The sequence below is a fragment of the Solea solea genome, chromosome 4 (genome assembly GCF_958295425.1).
Source record: "Solea solea chromosome 4, fSolSol10.1, whole genome shotgun sequence".
Taxonomy (NCBI): Eukaryota; Metazoa; Chordata; class Actinopteri; order Pleuronectiformes; family Soleidae; genus Solea; species Solea solea.
In genome coordinates this window covers 4530034-4546985 of record NC_081137.1, presented here as the reverse complement: position 1 = coordinate 4546985, position 16952 = coordinate 4530034, and the positions used below count along the sequence as shown (strand labels likewise).

Below are 16952 nucleotides of genomic sequence, written 5' to 3'. Positions count from 1 at the left end.
CATTCATATGATAATGGGACAGTTTATATCTTAAAGTTGCGTACTGCAACTTTAACCTCACCTTAGCTCTGTGAGCTGCACGTTTGGCAAATATCTAAACATCATATGGACAACGGCTGAAAGTCCAGTGAAGGAGGAGGAGGAGGTGGTGGGGGCGGTGCTGATGCTGCTTCTCTCCGCCCATGACGGACTGATTGGCTCAGCTGTCATCTCGTCGCTCCAGCTCCCTCCCCCACCGGTCAATGCGTACAAAGCCCATACTGTACCCTCTCCCTCTCTACTGTATCTAGATACTTGCCTTTGTGCACCACTATGACGCGACCCTAATGGCCTCTTAGCATCCCCGGACACTTGCTGTTGGTACGGGAACAGGGCCGCCCTGTTCACGGCACACTCCGTCCTCAAATGCGTTCTGGACTGCCGAGCAGAGCGGCGAAGATGCTGAGCGGTGTCTCCTGCAAGGCCAGGCCGAGGCTCTGCAGCCTCATGTTGGCCACGGTCCCCAAAACAGCACCGCTACCGCCGATGTCAGTCACGCAGAGCCACTACAGACTTCGCTCCACGTCCTCGGCCCAGGGGTTTTCGGAACTGGCGAGGGAGCGATCCAAGTCTGTCGCGTCGTTTTACAACCAGTCTGCGATCGACGTGTCCGCAGAAAAGGTAGGAGTGTGACTTTAAATACCGGTTTTCTCCTCTGACAGCGCGGCTCTCCCTGGTCGAGGTGGACGTGAGCTAGCTGGGTAGCCTTGTAGTAACGTTAGCCCGTTAGCCGTTAGCATGGTTTGTGCTGCGTTCAGGGACACAAGAAAGACACTGGACCTCTTTTTGTCCCACTTGACTGACAGGTCCAGGCTTTTTGCTTTTACGGTTGTGCACAATTATGTGCTTTAAATGCTTTAAATTGTTAAGTCACTTTAGCTGCTATTTCAAGGGACTACACGTTGCTCTCTTAAGCATAATATACCTGGGTTCTGTAGAGGGATGGCTTGATACCACTTATTGTGTACGATACAGATACCAATATTACAACGAGAGGTCGACCGATTGTAGAAACAATACAGGACATTGCATATGCCTGATATTTGATGCTGATTCATTTGTTTGCCCCATATATTTAGCTGTCTTTCTTTTTTTTCATCTGGTAAATAAATGATAACAAATAATTAAAAAAAAATGCTCACCACCAGTTATTAAACCTATTACTAAGAACACTAATCCATAATCCACAATAATTAGCAAATTATTGCCAGATGCCAAATATCTAATAAATCTATTCAATATGAACACACAAATGTTGCAAAAACAACCAAATCAGTTGCTCTCACACGGAGAAAAGTTGTCAACATGCAGCTGTCACCGGCACCACTCTAGTCTGCACATGTCTGAAGATTGCTTAACGGCAGAGATTGTAAATGATATCTTGAATAGATACCGGTCCTCGTAGTTTTGTCCTGCTGTGACACGAGAAACAAACATTCAGTCAAGGAAATAAAACAGAAATGCACTTAAGTATTTAAAGAAAATAGCTGCCAAACACTCAAAACAACATGTTCTTATATCAAACCTCTTCCTCCTTCTGTCTTGATTGTTTAATCAAGTTTAATGGTTTTTTTTTACGTAAAAGATCACAGATACTGATCTATTTATTATATCTTATGTCCTGGGACTGCAACTTTTAATCCATTACTAATAGTTGACTAAATTTATCACTAGCTATTTTACTTTAGAAGTAGGTTTGCACAATCTATTGGAAAATGACTGTCATCTCAATATCATACGTATCACAAAAGATATTAACATATCGTAAAGACAGCTTGAACTGTAATAAATGTTTTCCTTGTTCTGAAATAATGTTCATGCTCCAACATTATTGGATGACCTTCTAATCTATTCTTGGGTTCCTAATGCTGGCCAGTTTTTCTACTTGTACCTTGTGCGTTCCAGTTCTTTCACACTCATTCCTCCACCCTAACACCCTGACATTATCACAGGATCATAACACAGTCACAACCATGTCAATTTAATATCTGTTTGACTCTCATGTGCTACTTTGGCCACATTACACCTGATATTAATATCAGATTGATTGCATGTTAATACACTGGGTCATTTACCCTATCACATGTCATGTTGCCCTCATTTACACCGTTTTATAAACCATTGTTTACCAAGATAGGGATTGCATGTGAATGATGCAGATATTTACACTAGGGCTGCAGCTATCGATTATGAAAGGTCTGTTTTAATTAAAACTACACTTAACTAGTTTCTTTAATTGTCACACTGGAGCATACATATTTTTTTTTTGTATTTCAAAACCCCACTAACCTAAATCAATTTTCATTATGGTGAGATATGTCTTGAATGTTGTTTTCACTGGGTGTCTTTGGAAACATGTTTTGTTGGAACCACTGACCTCTGTTCCTGGAAAGCTCTGCTGCTGCATAGTGATTTATCACCTGCTACTTGACGGCACTTTTTTCTCTTTCACAGTGAGTCGCCATTAATGGGTTTCCATGGCTGAGCCTGGAAAGCGAACACAGCAATATGTATTCATACAACACTTGGTAGCCTTTAAGTAAACGTGAGACATTAAGGTTTAAATTGTAATCATATACCATGTTATTTTTAGTCCAGTCTGGTCATGACTGGATTTTCAAAGTCATCGTCGACACTTGGGGTTAAAGCGTAGGCTAATAATACACCAGCTCATACCAAACTATCAGTCTGTTTTAAATTATGCTGGTAAAGAGTTAACTTACCGTACCATAGCTGCTCCTAAAGCTTTACTTTCTAGGAAAAGTGATGATCACTTTTTTTTCTTTCTTTGTTAGTCAGTAACCAGCAAACACTGTGTATAACTGCAATAAAAATGCATTTACAACGCCAAACACGTCTGTAAAAAATGTATACACACGTGCACAGTGTAATCCTACTGTGTACGCTTTTCATACACAACTTAAACGCTGCTACACTTGTAAAACAAGCTTGCAGACATTATTTTTGTCACATGGCTGTAAGGGACCGGAATGCACACGGATGGACAGGATTCCCTCTGTTCTTTTGTTCGTTCGCTTGCTTTTAGACAACAAAACCACAAACGCGATTCATTGTGTTTACTCTACAAGTATATACCCTCTTAATTTCTCTGTGTTGCAGAGGAGACACTGAGGATACAACTGTCTTTGTGTTTGTCAAAACTCACTAACCTGAAGCACTGACTGGAGATGTTTACTCGAACTTATTTATGCCAAACTGTTTTCTTTAGGCCTCAGTGCGGCTGACCTTGGCGACCCTGCTGTATTCTGGGAAGTCTCCTGATGGACACCACATCTTGGTAAATAATTACCTCATAATATATACCTGTTCTTTAATGTTGTTGACTCTTTCCTGACTTGTTTTCCACTGTTATCTTTGCGTGTGATCATAGAGCAGTGCCAAGTACCTACACAAAGAGCTGCCTGTACGGATTGCTCACCGTATCAAGGGCTTCCGCAGTTTGCCCTTCATCATTGGTTGCAACCCCACCATTCTCCAAGTGGTAAGTACACGAATAGCATACTAAGCCGCCCTCTAGCTACAGTCGGCACATTTACATGATGTTAGAAAACAAATATTCGTGTTTAAAAAAGAGTTTGCGCTAATCCAGACTGGGGAAAAAAAACATTCTCTGACTAATGTTTACTGAAACAAATTTCTCAAAGGCAGATGAACACACCCACATAAATGGGGGAGTTGTATTAACATTACCTGTATCTGTTTAATTCCTGGTTTTTAATAAGCCAGCCTGGCTGTTTCTTGTAAGCTGTCAGCCAAAGATGCACAGATGGTGTTGTTGACTGAAGTTACCAAAAGTATTTGGCCACAAATTATAGCCACGGTTTTCAAACTGTGGTCCGTGTACGCGAGCTTCCTCTGGGAGGTAAATCAGAAATACGGCTCTACTGTATATACCGACCGGAGTGTGTAGAAAATGAAACAAATAATATAAGAGTCATCTTGTCTCTCGCTCTATCTTAATCTAATTTCACTATACCAGTGTGTGAGGAAGAGGAGGACGATGAGAGAGCAAATTGTCTTACAATAAAATATTTTAACGTTGGGGATAATAGTGATACTTTATTTTTTTTAATTTCAGGCCATGTTGAATCCCTCAGAACTAACTACTAAAAGTCAACGTTTTCAATCAATATTTTAAGTTTCAATCACAAATGTTGCCTTTAAAAAGTCCAAGTTTCCTCTTAACAACAGTTGACCAGAAGTAAAGGAGCAGAGAAAAACATTGGGCTGCAGAGGAGACTGAATTTATGCTCTGTAAGCTCAAAGAATTCAACATTTTAAAGTGCACGGATGGTAGAAAGATTCAGAATGGCTCTCAACATGTAACTAAATAGCTTTTTTGTTGTTTGCGATGCAATAGACCAATAGTAAAAGCCACCTAAGTGTAGTGAAGGTAGACGCACACGATGCCCCCAAACCTTAGCTTATATTACCCCAAAAAACTGCGAAACAGACACTTAAGTGTAACATGTGCAACTTGTAATGTCATTTTCAGTGAGAGTTCCTTTGCGAACACTCAGCTCTCTCTCCCTCTCTCTGTCTCATTTTGTTTTTCACTTCCAATTCACTGCTGCTGCGTGTTTCACTGGTGGTGAACTTTCACCTAGATTCCTCCCTTCATGGTATCACACAGCTTTCAGAACAGCACAGCTCCCAATGGTTGTAATGTAGGTTACGGGTGCTTGAGCTCTTGCATTGTAAAGAAAACAATGGTTCAGAGCAGGTTTTGGGTTCCAGATAATCCGTATTGTGACTAATCTGATCATTTTCACCTCACATGTGTCAAAGGAATGGAGGTTTGTTTTCTGCAGAGGAGTTGTTGTTGCCGTGTTATGTCAGAATTCTTTACGTTGAAGAATGTTGTTTTTAAAATGCAAGCCACATGTGTTCAAGCTGCAGGGCCCAGTTAAGGGGCTGAGCTGTTGCTGTGAAGATTTCTGGTTGGATGGATGATCTAACTATATTCTCTTTGCTCTCTCTCTCTCTTTTTTTTTTATTCTTTTTTTACAGCATGAACTGTATATCAGAGCGTACCACATGCTCATTGACTTTCCTCTGGTGAGTGTTTTCAACCTACACAAACACACAGGTTTGCACAGCTATTCTTATAAGCTAAACTCAAATGACCTTGGGGCCATCGAGCATCTAATCTGGTCAAAGAAGAGGGGGCGGGTCTGGAGAAAATAAGTGGGAGAAAAACAACTGTTCGTTAGGGAGGTTGGGCAATATGGTCTTAAAATTAGAGCTGAAACAATTAATCGATTATTAATCGATTACCAAATGAATCGACAACTATTTTGATAATCGATTAATTGTGGACAAAACAAGACATTTGAGAACATCATCATTTTCCAAGTTTGACGAACACCGATCAATATTTTGTAAGGTTTTCTGATATTTTATGGACCAATCGATTCATCGAGAAAGTAATCGACAGGTGAATCGATTATGAAAATAATCGTTAGTTGCAGCTCTGCTTAAAATGTGACACAATATTTCATTATGATGTCACAATAAGGATATTCATGATGATGTTTCACAGAATTTCAAAGTAAAAGTGCTTGTTTTGATATGGAATGATGCATACTTCACAATAACAATAATAACGTAACAACAAACAGAATCAAATATTAAACAAGCTCGTATACATAATTTAATGTTGAATACAATGCTTTATTGTGATAATTATAATCAAATATTTTATTGTTATTGTCATAAAGACAGATTTAATATCCGGTTTATAATCATCTCACTGGCAGCGAAGTTCTAAACAAATCCTTGTCCCTATCCACGACCATAACCAATTAATGCCTAACCTTAACTTCATCAAGATTCTAATCTTAGCCCTAAGCTTAACCAGTTCTCAGAAATGAAGTTCTGGTTATTTAATTTCTAAAGACTGGAAAAACAAAACGGTAAAGCCTAAAAGTACAACCACCTTGTTTTGGGATGTTAAAAAGAGAACTGCCGTGACCTCTTTCGCCTGAGAGCAAAAGGAGGACGATAAAATACTTGTGCAATTAAATTGTTTGCATTCAGATAAGGTGCAGGTGGTGCAAGTGAAAGAAATGTGTGCACACCCATGTGCGATAAAACACTAAAAGTGGTTCATCAAGTAGCGAGGACACTCTGGCACACTGTCTGAACTTGCAGCAGCGTTTCAGTCCAGGACCTTCTGCGTGTCGTCTGACCGCATTAATTTCTTGATTTCTTGGCTGACGCTGACAGGTGAACAGCACGAGCCTCAGCTGTTTACTTTATTTCCTCGTTCTCGCGTCGACCCTGGTTAAGAAGACAAACATGCGACCTCTGTTGTGTCTTCCTGTCTGTCTGTTTGTCTGTCTGTCTGCGCAGCAGACAATTCAAACTGCTCGTCTTTAAGTCAACTGTTCTGATAAGTGCTCATTTGCATGAGTCTGGTGCAGCAAGAAAAAAACATACAGTATATTTTAAAGCGGATGTACTTTTATAAGTCAAATATGCACAAGCATATAATCCTAGTTTTTCTTCCTTTTTAAAACATTAAATTACTGTGACTATCGTCTCTGTAGGCTTTCTGAATATGTACTGTCAAGGCCAAGGTATGTACTGTCGTGACTTTGGCTTGACGCCTCAAGGTTTAGGTTTTCCCAATGTGAAGTGTGGTCATTTTCTTTTCACAGATAAAAGATCAGGACGTGGATACCCGTTTCTGTAAGCTGGTGCAACAACTCCTGGACGACCACAAAGACGTGGTGACTATGCTCGCGCAGGGCTTCAAGGAGTGTCGCAGACACATCCAGGTACAAACTGTCTCTGCGTGACGCAAACCTATGATGCGAAAACTGATGCATTGCCTTCACTCACTGGGATGCAATTATTGGAAAAATGAACGGTTCAGTTCAGTTCAGTTTGTGAATTTTGTGCAAGAAATAAGTTGATATTTAGATTAAAGTCTCCTGCCGCTGATGTTCCCTCGCCTACACAGTAATTACTAGCGGTGTTGTGGACACTGTCTCTCTCCACCGCTGATGTGAGATTCCAGGCTGAACTAATAAGTATGTAATGTGTTAAGAAAGACGGAGCAAATGACGCGATGCCCCGGGGAATGCAGATTCCAAGATCTGTGGCTCACCAAAGACAATTTACAAAGACTGACTTGCGCAAGATCCCAAGGACAATCAGTTGTCCAGATGCAGAGCGTGCTGCAAAGCAACAACAGTCTACCGCACATCTTAAGCTGTGCCTGTGGCAGCACATTCTGTCCTGGAAAGTCCTTGAATTTGATGTCAACCAAGGTGTGGGAACCCTAACACACACTTGTTTGCGAAGCAATAGCGGAACTTTCATTTTCCTCGACAATATACATACTGTATTTCTTTCTTCTCCTTCATTATCTCTCATTTATTGCGAATTACCCTGGAGGTGTTGGATGTTATGCCATAATAAGCACCTCTAATGAAAAAGGCATCAGGTGGGAGTGTTTATTATGGCTCAACACAACGCCAGCTCTGAGGAAAAGTACCTGCGTCCAAAGCAGTGATAAAAAAATAAATACTTGTTGCCGTTTTTAAACATTATACATCATAGTTAAAGGGTGAATGTTGTAGATTATGCCTCAGTTATGGCTTCTCTGCATTACTGATGATTGTGAATTGTTTGAGAGTTTGGTTTCCTCTCATTTTCCAGGATGAGACGCTTATCCGCAGCTTCCTGGACACGACGCTGTGCTCCCGTCTGGGAATCCGAATGTTGGCCACGCACCACCTCGCCCTCCATGAAGACAATGTACATGTATTAACTTTCTATGATTCATATGATTTCAAACCTCATATCTCAAACGTGTAGTAAGAGCAGGCTTAAATGAATATCTCGACATGTGCAATTAATATCTCCTTTCATTTGGATACAATTTGAAGTACTCGTGCTTTTGTTTTCAGCCCGATTTTGTCGGGATCATTTGCAGACGCCTCTCGCCCAAAAAGATCATCGAGAAATGGGTGGACTTTGCCAGGTGAGTGTTTGGTCGCAATGCTCTGTTGTGTTCATGACGCTGCGCACACATACTGGTGGCACGAGCACTGATAGGAGTCAGAGGTCATCTGATACAGGACACACACTGTTTTCTTTAGCAGCTGGAGCTGTGAAAGAGATATGAGCTATCTTTCCTGTTTACTTTTTGTAACCTTTTCATGTGACTTTTACTGGGGGGGGTTTCCCATGTGAAAGTTCACTGAGTAAACATCTACTGCATGTTGACTGATGATGATGAAGTTGTTTTTTATTCACTTAAGGCATCACTTCGATGTACTAACTTGATTTACTACAAGCTAAGTGCAGTACATTTGCATCTGCACATCTTTGATGTGTTCACGCCTAAGAAAAGTAAACATTTTTATACAGACGTGTATAAAAAAAAAGAAATTCTTCTCGTGGAAACTGGTTCAACATCTTCTGAGAAATCCTGCTTAAGTTCAGAGAACCAGCACTGACAACACAACCTATTGACACAAGCTACAATAGCAAATTTCCATGTAATTTGTTAGTGGAGAAACTCTGGTAACTCTGCTGTAATTGTTCATTCTTGACATACTTGATCAATACACTGTACATCAAGATGGAAATGGATTTGAGCGTTTCCATGTGTCTCTTTTCTCCACCAGACGTCTGTGTGAGCACCAGTACGGAAACTCACCCAGGGTGAGGATCAACGGACACGTGGCCGCTCGCTTCCCCTTCATCCCTCTGCCGCTGGATTACATCCTGCCCGAGCTCCTCAAGAACGCCATGAGGTAAACTTTACTTCCAAACTTCGTGTTTCTCATGATAAGCACTTTCACTTCACTCATGAACATTTTGCAGTGTGGTGACTCCTTTGTGTTTTATTTAAGGTTTTTATATATCTGGTCTAGCCTCCATTCTAAGGTGATGTTTGCCAAATATACACAACAGCAGTCTTTAAAATGGTCACTGGATTCCCATTTGAAAACACAGCAGGGGCAGGGTTGCCAGATTTTCTGAAATATGTCAATAAAAGTCCACCGTACTCGCTGTGAAAGTATGACTTTATTCTAAAAATTATCTCCATTCTAGACCCTTGTTTTTCTTCGCCTCTGGTGGCGGCATTTTTGAGAGGAGTTCTGAGGCTTTTTATATGCTACATCGTTTTATTATTCCCAATGCTTAGCAGCTAGCTACTTACTGCTTGCTCTTGCAACAAACCAAGTCATTAATACAGTTTGTGGCCCTCAAATGATGATTCATTTTGTGAATATTGTGAATAGTGGGGATAAACTATATTTGATGTAATTTGGTTAATAACCAGCTTGACTGTTTGAACTTGAGACTGTCTTTAAGTCTTATCTTTGAGGACCTGTGGTTGTTTTATTAGACTAGTTTTTTGCGTATTCAGGTAAAACCAGCTGGATCAGAGGGAGGGACTCGTTTTTAACCCTGTCGAGACCTTAATATGGGAATCACAGCGTATCCAAACATCTCACACAAAAACTAGCTGTGACTGCCAAAAATGTTAATAACTGAACTTTCAATGGGTTCATGGGGAAAAATGAACTTCTGTTTGTCTCCTCAGGGCCACCATGGAAAGCCACCTGGACACGCCATACAATGTGCCCGACGTGGTTGTCACCATTGCCAATAATGACATTGATTTTGTCATCAGGTGAGTGTCTGTTCCGTGTCTGTCCCATTACATCAAACAGAGCAGCACGTACGTCAATGAAAAGTGTAAATGGTCAGTATTTACAAAGCACTTTTGACCTCTCAAAGCTGCCTTACACTATAGTTTTTCCATATGCACATACTGTATGTACGTCATATACCCACTACAAAAGGGCCAGGATTGCTGTATAACCAATAAGAAATGTGCAAGGATTGGTATCAACACTGTGATTTGACAGAAACTTGCACTCAACTCGGGCTGCAGTGAGATTATTCGCCGAATCGCTTCCTAAATGAACTATTTTGATAATCGATTAATCGGATGTAGAGATTTTACTGCTTCTTTAATGTGAATATCTTCTGGTTTCCTTGCTCCATATAACAAAGGAATCATTAAAACGCAATCGTTTTGGTTTGTGGACAAGACGAGACAATTGAGAGCATCGTCATTTCCAGGTTTGACATTTTATGGACCAAACAACCGACATTAATCAATTATGAAATTAATCTCTCAACTATTAAACCAATAACACCAATAAAACATGGACAATTTGGTCGTGCTTTATTAGAAAAACAAATTCAGTATGTATATCGCAAAAACAAAAGTACATATCGTTTTTGTTGGTAATTGCACTGACGGTCTGACTTTGAGTGCGTCTGTTTTTATGTGATGGGGGTTGAGTGGGTTGGGCATGAGTGTAGCACTTTCCTAGCACGGCACGCTAATGCATCATAATCATGAGCACGGAAACCAAAGTGCATGGAGAATCTTCAGCCACTTTTAGAGGACAATGACTCAGCAGAAATAAGAGCCGCTGTAACGACCAAACTGCAGCCTCATGCTCACGTTTACTCCCTCCTGGAATTGAAAGTTTGGTACACTCACTACAGCAGACAGCAGTATACCACTGCACCATTCATACACACGATCATCTATGAAAACTGTTAACTATAGATATAGCGCCTTCATTTATTCATTAAAAGATTGATATCCCGCATATTGATTCCCGTATTGCGCGAGGAAGGACGAGAATAAATCACCACGTCTATATTTCAACCCACCGCCGCCGAAGGACACTGCTGTGGTGGAGTGCCGTGGCAGCCGGAGATTCTAACCGGTTTTACCTCTTGCACTTATTTCAGGATTTCAGACCGCGGCGGCGGCATTCCTCACAAAATAGTGGACAAAGTGGTGGACTACCACTTCAGCACGGCCGAGGAGAGCGCACAGGATCCACGCATGAGCAACCTCTTCAACAACATTACCAACAGTGGCAACCAGTCCAGCCCCATGCACGGGTAAGAAGGATGCTGTCTGAAAAACAAGCTACAGATAATTGAGGGAGGACGTCGTCCAGTTTGGCTTTCACGTGTTATTTGTCTTGCAATGTTTTCACATGACCTCAAATTATCTAAACAAAAATGCCTGTAATTAGTACAAGAAGCACAGTTCCATGCTTTCTATTTAATGCGACTATATTAAGGCTTGACCTGGCCACAGATAACATCTCTCTTATGGCTTGTTTCCGTCACGGTGCAGTTTGGTTTAGATTGGATTAGATTAGATTAGACTTTATTGATCCCACACTGGGGAAACTCACATGTTGCAGCAGTTAAAGGACAGAGGAGAGAAATGCAACACAATCGAAAAGAAATGGAACAAATGAAGAAGAAATTAGAACAAAAATGTAGTGCAAACTCTAAAATAAGATGTACAAATGTAGAAAGGCAAAAGATGGGTACCGGAAAATGGAATGGTTGTTGCCAGTTATTTTTGGCACTATTCCTAATGGAAACACAAAAAAATCAGAACTGTACTGAACCATTTTCCTCATGTGAGATGATTTCTGAAAAGCTAATAACCCTAACTGATAAAATCCTGTGAAACACTGATTTATAATGAACTATTGGCTCATATTTAATAGTTCTGTTGTTCTTTTGTGGCCCATCACACTATCACACTCCAGTCTTCAGCACAAATCAATCAAACGTGTGTATAAAATTATATCATTTCATTTAATACCACCTTCAATCACAAAAAAAACACAATTCAATTGAAAGAAATGATTTCAATAATAACAGCACAGATAAACGATGGAGTCTGTATCTGTCCAATCATACGCAGAGTGCGACAGTCTCACCCTCACGCAGTGAAAGTGGGGATACAGGTTTATGAAGTCACGATATCCTTGACATTAACACAGATGTCATGACCGCCTGTACCTGCCTGCAGTAAATATGGGCTGCCCTGCACGCCACCTGTTTGCCACGTCATCCTCGCTTCTATTCGTGTTTTCCTGACAAACAGATCATTTTCAGCCAGTCGTGAGAGACGGCGAGTCATCGCTAACCTGCCGCCTGTGTCCTTCCGACTGTCTTGCAGGTTTGGCTTCGGTTTGCCCACGTCCCGGGCATACGCCGAGTACCTGGGCGGCTCTTTGTCCATACAGTCAATGCAGGGCATCGGCACCGACGTTTACCTGCGTCTGCGCCACATTGACGGCAAAGGAGAGAGCTTCAGGGTGTAAAGATTCCCTCTTGTGTCTCTGCTGTGGATCCCCAACCTGGAGTCAGACCACGCGGGGGTACAGAGGGTTTCAGAGGGTTTTTCCACTAGGGAGGCTGGCATGGACTATAGGACTTTGGTCCACAGAAGGATAGCCTACACAGTATCTTGTCAAAAAGCTCCTTATTTCACCAACCCACTTTTATTTTTTTGTTTTTGCCTTAGACTGATTATAAGCTATGTTAGCTGTTCAAGTGATGGTTTCAAATTCAAATTTTGTGTTTTGTATCCTGTGGCTTGTTGTTGTGCAATTAATGAGGGGGGGGGGGGGGCGTATGATCTCTTTTGAATGTTTAGGTTACTGCGACAAACTGCATGATAGTGGATGGCAGTTTTTACTTCGAGATGAAGGAGAGGAAGACAAAAGAAAAAAAAGAAAAGTTACTTGGTTCATGGCCCTCGACATGAGAGCAGATGTTACAAATGAATCTTCTGAGACACTCCAGCAACCCTGTCAGAATCTCCTCAATGTGTGCAAAGCTGATGACTGGAACAACAACAGTACTTTGGCCCTGGTCAGACCTGGTATTAACATCCAACATCCTTTTTAATTGGCTTCATCACAAAGAGACAAAGTTAATGTTTTAGTATTCCCAAATGTGTAGGATCACTTTCATACCCCGTTCCCACTGGTCAAAACAACCTGTTAAATCCCATTTTTAAACAGTTTTTTTGACCAGTAGGATTGTGTTCAATTAGCAAAACAAAATATATGTATTTATGATGCAAAGTTAGGTTATTACTTAAAAAAAAAAACATACAGAACTTGACACTAAGTGGTGGGCCACATGTGGCATGTGGGCCGCGGGTTTGAGACCTTTGGTGCTGCTGGGAAATGATGTTTGTAAACGACTCACTCTCTCTGCACCAAAGTTCATTGAAAACATGAGTGATTTTACACCACAGCACACAGGAGTTGTTCATCCGCTGCTGCCTCTGTTAGTAATTCCAAATATGTCACCTTGTCACTTTGGGGTTTGAAAACCTCTGTTCGGATTAACCCAAGTCACCCAATCTTACCAATATGAGGCAGCTCCTGTTTCCCCATGAGCTAAAAACACTGATTTTCTCTATGGGGTTTGGTAAACTGTTTACAAACTTGGGTTTCAAGCCAGAAAATAAAGCAGCAAACTTTTTCTTATGATATTGTAAACTGAAGCAGGCACAGATTTAGTACTTTAGTTGTTTTTCTTTAGTGTAACCTGAACTTTCCTTTCATTCTAGGCGTGAATGGACTCCATTTACATGATCTCCCTGAAGGAATGTTAATACCAGGTCTTACCAGTGCCTACCACATACAAGGGGTGAATGTGTATTGTTGCAGTACTAGTTTAGTATCTGCTTCCTCACGCTGTATTAAAGTGTTTGCCCGCATATGCAAGTAAACTCAATCCTTTTATTATACAATATTCTACGACCTTTCTGCCGTTTGCCGCCGAACGCAGAAGGAAACGCCAAATCACCAAATGCTCGTTAACAGAATCTCTCTCGTCTGTTGTGAGGACACGCAGTGAGACAAACGTCTTTACTCAGCAGTGTATTATTTGTGGAGGTTTTTCAGGCAGGGGAAGCCAAGCAACCTGTTCAGTTGCCTTACAGTGTGACACTTCATCTGCATGCGGTTACTCGTCTTCATTTCTCTTCCCGTTACTGTTGTTGCCTTTTATTGCTTTTTCAAACAGATACTGTTCATGGATTTTTCTTTTCTTCTTTGCACATTTGTAGTGTCATGTAATACTCTGCACTCGCTCCAATTATTACAGGCTTTCGACTTCACTGTATCAACTTTCAGAGTAACAATATACCAGAGAAGTATTATACAACACTGTCTTCTTTTTTTTGTGCTTTTATTTTGAAAGGAGATCACATTTCAGCACAGGTTTATTAGCAACAGGGGTTCCTGTACTGTTTTTTTTTTTTGGAAGTTGTTTTTAAATCCCGTTATCTCCAGGTCATGACTCCATTTTTCTCAATAAGACGACAAATTAATGTGTATTTTGTATATTTCATGATTGATTTTTGTTTGCCCCCGCCACTTTATCCTTTTCCTATTTAAAAAAAAAAAAAAAAAAAAAAAAAATCCAGGTTCCTCATGATTCGTCACTCCTTATGCTCCACATGAACGGCGGGTTGTCCGACTTTTAGTTTTGCACATTTTGGTATTCTTGACACACTTAACTGAAATAAAACAAGAGGATGTCCCACACTTTTTGGACATTTGGACAGACGATGACTTCCCACCTACAAACATGTCACCCTTGTGGACGAGATGAACTTTAATTCATTTATTGTTGTGTTCTTTTGGTCTCATTGTTCCAAAATAGTGGTTAAATTTGAACTTTTATCTTTAAATATGTACTAATAATTTCCATGATGTCATCTGAAGTGTCTCGTTATCTCAGGACAGCAGGCGTGTGTGTGTGTGTGTGTACCTTTTTAAGAGTTTTACCTGAGTTAATTTCATCAGTCATTCCTGAAAGACTAACAGATGAGTATCATTAAAACAAAAAAAAAGATTAAATTGAGAAATAGATTTCTGAGATTTTAAAAAAATATATTTTTTTTACTCTCCAACACCTTTTCTTTCAAAAGTTTACTTTTTCATTCTCCATGTTGATTAAATAACACCCAGTGAACAGTGGGTTTTGTTTTTTGTTGTTTTTTTAAAAAATACAATTAATTCAAATTCACAGATTATAAAAATGCCTTTTGTCAAACCATCATATTTTCTTGAACGTTGTCCACTTTATCCTGAAACATCTCCTTCACACTCAGGGTTTATCTTCCCATTTTGAAAGTCATTGGGAATCTTGTACTTTAAACATGATGTACAAGTTAGGAATCATTTTTAAATCATCATTAGAATCGAAAAGTTCACTTAAGCCTCAAATTATTGACGTGAAGTTTAATCCTAAAGCTGTATCTTGAAAAGAAGATTTTATATAATTTTACATTATTTTGTACATTAAGGAAATGTGAAATAGTTTCTGCCTCCATGTCCATATTAACATAAACAAAAACTGTCAAAATATAAACTGTCAAAATGTCCTAGTGTGTTGAGAAAAACTGTCCAAATAGAAACTGTCAAAAATGTCCTAGTATAATAGGTCAACAAAAACTAAACTGTTCAAATATATAAACTGGCAAAATGTCCGAGTATACTATGTAAACAAAAAACGTCCAGGCATAAACCGTCAAAGTGTCCTAGTAATACTAAGACACAACAAGGAAAAACATCAATTTATTGTCACAACATTTATTGTTGATAACTTTAAGACAAAGAGCTAAAACGGGATCATTTGGGCAGCTTTTATAAGAAGAGGGGGAGAAAGCACGTCCAGCAGGTGGCAGCATTTCCTACAGGTGGTGTTTTTTTTTCTGCATTAGCAAAAATGTTTTTAAGTAACATCAATTTCAGCTGCCATTTTTTCTTTTATTTAACCTGCGAGGACATGAACGTTGATTTTTTTTTTTTTTTTGTACAGGTGGAGCTGCTCCTGCACAAAGAAACACTGCTTTAAAAGCCTTTTTGTACTTTCCGTGACTTGGTACATTCCACTCCTCCCCTCTGTGTCGAGCTATGTGGAATGTTCCACTTCCCTTGTCGGAGCTTCTTCCACGCCGAGACAGAAACAGGAAGAGGACGAGGAGCAGCGGGAATAAACACATGGTAACTGCTGCTTAAATGTGAGCCACACATGTCTTAGATTCTCTGTTGACGCTCTGTTCAAACCTGCTGTTAACATCCGACCTGAGCGATCCGATCACACGTGTTCAGATTACACCTGCTACGCTAATGTGACGTCACTGCTCCTCAGCAAACACACGATCAAATATGAACGTTCCTAGTATAGTAGGTCATCAAAAACTTTAAAATATAAATTGTCCACGTGTCATCAAAACATTTTCCAAAATGTCAAAGAATGTCCTCAACAAAAAAGTTCAATAGACCATTAAAACCTTTTAAGAATGAGTATCTAGTCACACTAACCATGTGTTTTCAATGCAGCTCTTTTCAAAAAACAGACTTAGTGTCAAATATGTCATTATATGGTATGATGTCAACAACTTCCTTCATACTGTCCAAAACGAGATTATTTAGTAAACTGTCCAATTATAAACTGTCCAAAATGTCCTCAACAAAAAATGGCAACATACCATTTAAAATGTTGAGTATCTAGTATCTAGAATATCTTTTAAAAAAACCTGTTCAGGAGCAGTGGTTTAGTAGAATAAATAAAAGTGTCCGTGTTGATATGGACCAATATATAGTTGACAATAAAAACCTTTTAATGTATTTTACTCACATTTCTTCACTCATTTACTGCAGTGACCACATTTGGACACTCTAAACTGGATACTACTTTGTCTCATCATGTCCCATGACTGAACACCTACAAACAGCTGCAGTTAAAGACACAGTTCATGTGTTTTCAAGCATCGTTGAATGAGGTCATTATCATCAGAATTTAGGGCAATAAGAGAAAAAAACCCAAGCCATGAATTTACAGTGAAGAGTAAAAGAAGCTTTCAGCAGTGCTGTCACTAAATACATCAGAATCCTTAAATGTTGAGATTTTAGAAATGTTTTTAGGATTTTTAAAGTCATTTACAGTGTAACTCATCTACAGCATTGTTTGCAGCAGGTGCAGGAGGACCTGGCTGACCT

The 16952-nt window shown here is 39.9% G+C and overlaps 1 protein-coding gene across 2 annotated transcripts; it reads left to right on the top strand.

The window, feature by feature from the left end:
- Positions 1–258: 258 nt before the first annotated feature.
- On the top strand, positions 259–14924 carry bckdk (branched chain ketoacid dehydrogenase kinase). Of its 2 annotated transcripts, none has more exons than XM_058627325.1 (11): positions 259–660; positions 3269–3337; positions 3431–3541; positions 5071–5118; positions 6723–6842; positions 7729–7833; positions 7980–8053; positions 8703–8831; positions 9629–9718; positions 10861–11016; positions 12101–14924. In XM_058627325.1, the coding sequence occupies exons 1-11, from the start codon at positions 406–408 to the stop codon at positions 12243–12245; spliced, it is 1302 nt and encodes a 433-aa protein (XP_058483308.1). In that variant the 5' UTR covers positions 259–405; the 3' UTR covers positions 12246–14924. The 2 variants fall into 2 exon arrangements, with proteins under 2 accessions (XP_058483308.1, XP_058483309.1); XM_058627326.1 differs by having other exon boundaries at positions 261–660; positions 7729–7827.
- The last annotated feature ends 2028 nt before the right edge of the window (positions 14925–16952 follow it).

Excerpts from the sequence above, each read along its gene's own strand:
- bckdk (XM_058627325.1), top strand. The coding sequence starts at position 406 with ATGCGTTCTGGACTGCCGAGCAGAGCGGCGAAGATGCTGAGCGGTGTC. Across the intron at positions 3,338-3,430 it reads CTGATGGACACCACATCTTG|AGCAGTGCCAAGTACCTACA; the intron begins GTAAATAATTAC and ends GTGTGATCATAG. Across the intron at positions 3,542-5,070 it reads ACCCCACCATTCTCCAAGTG|CATGAACTGTATATCAGAGC; the intron begins GTAAGTACACGA and ends CTTTTTTTACAG.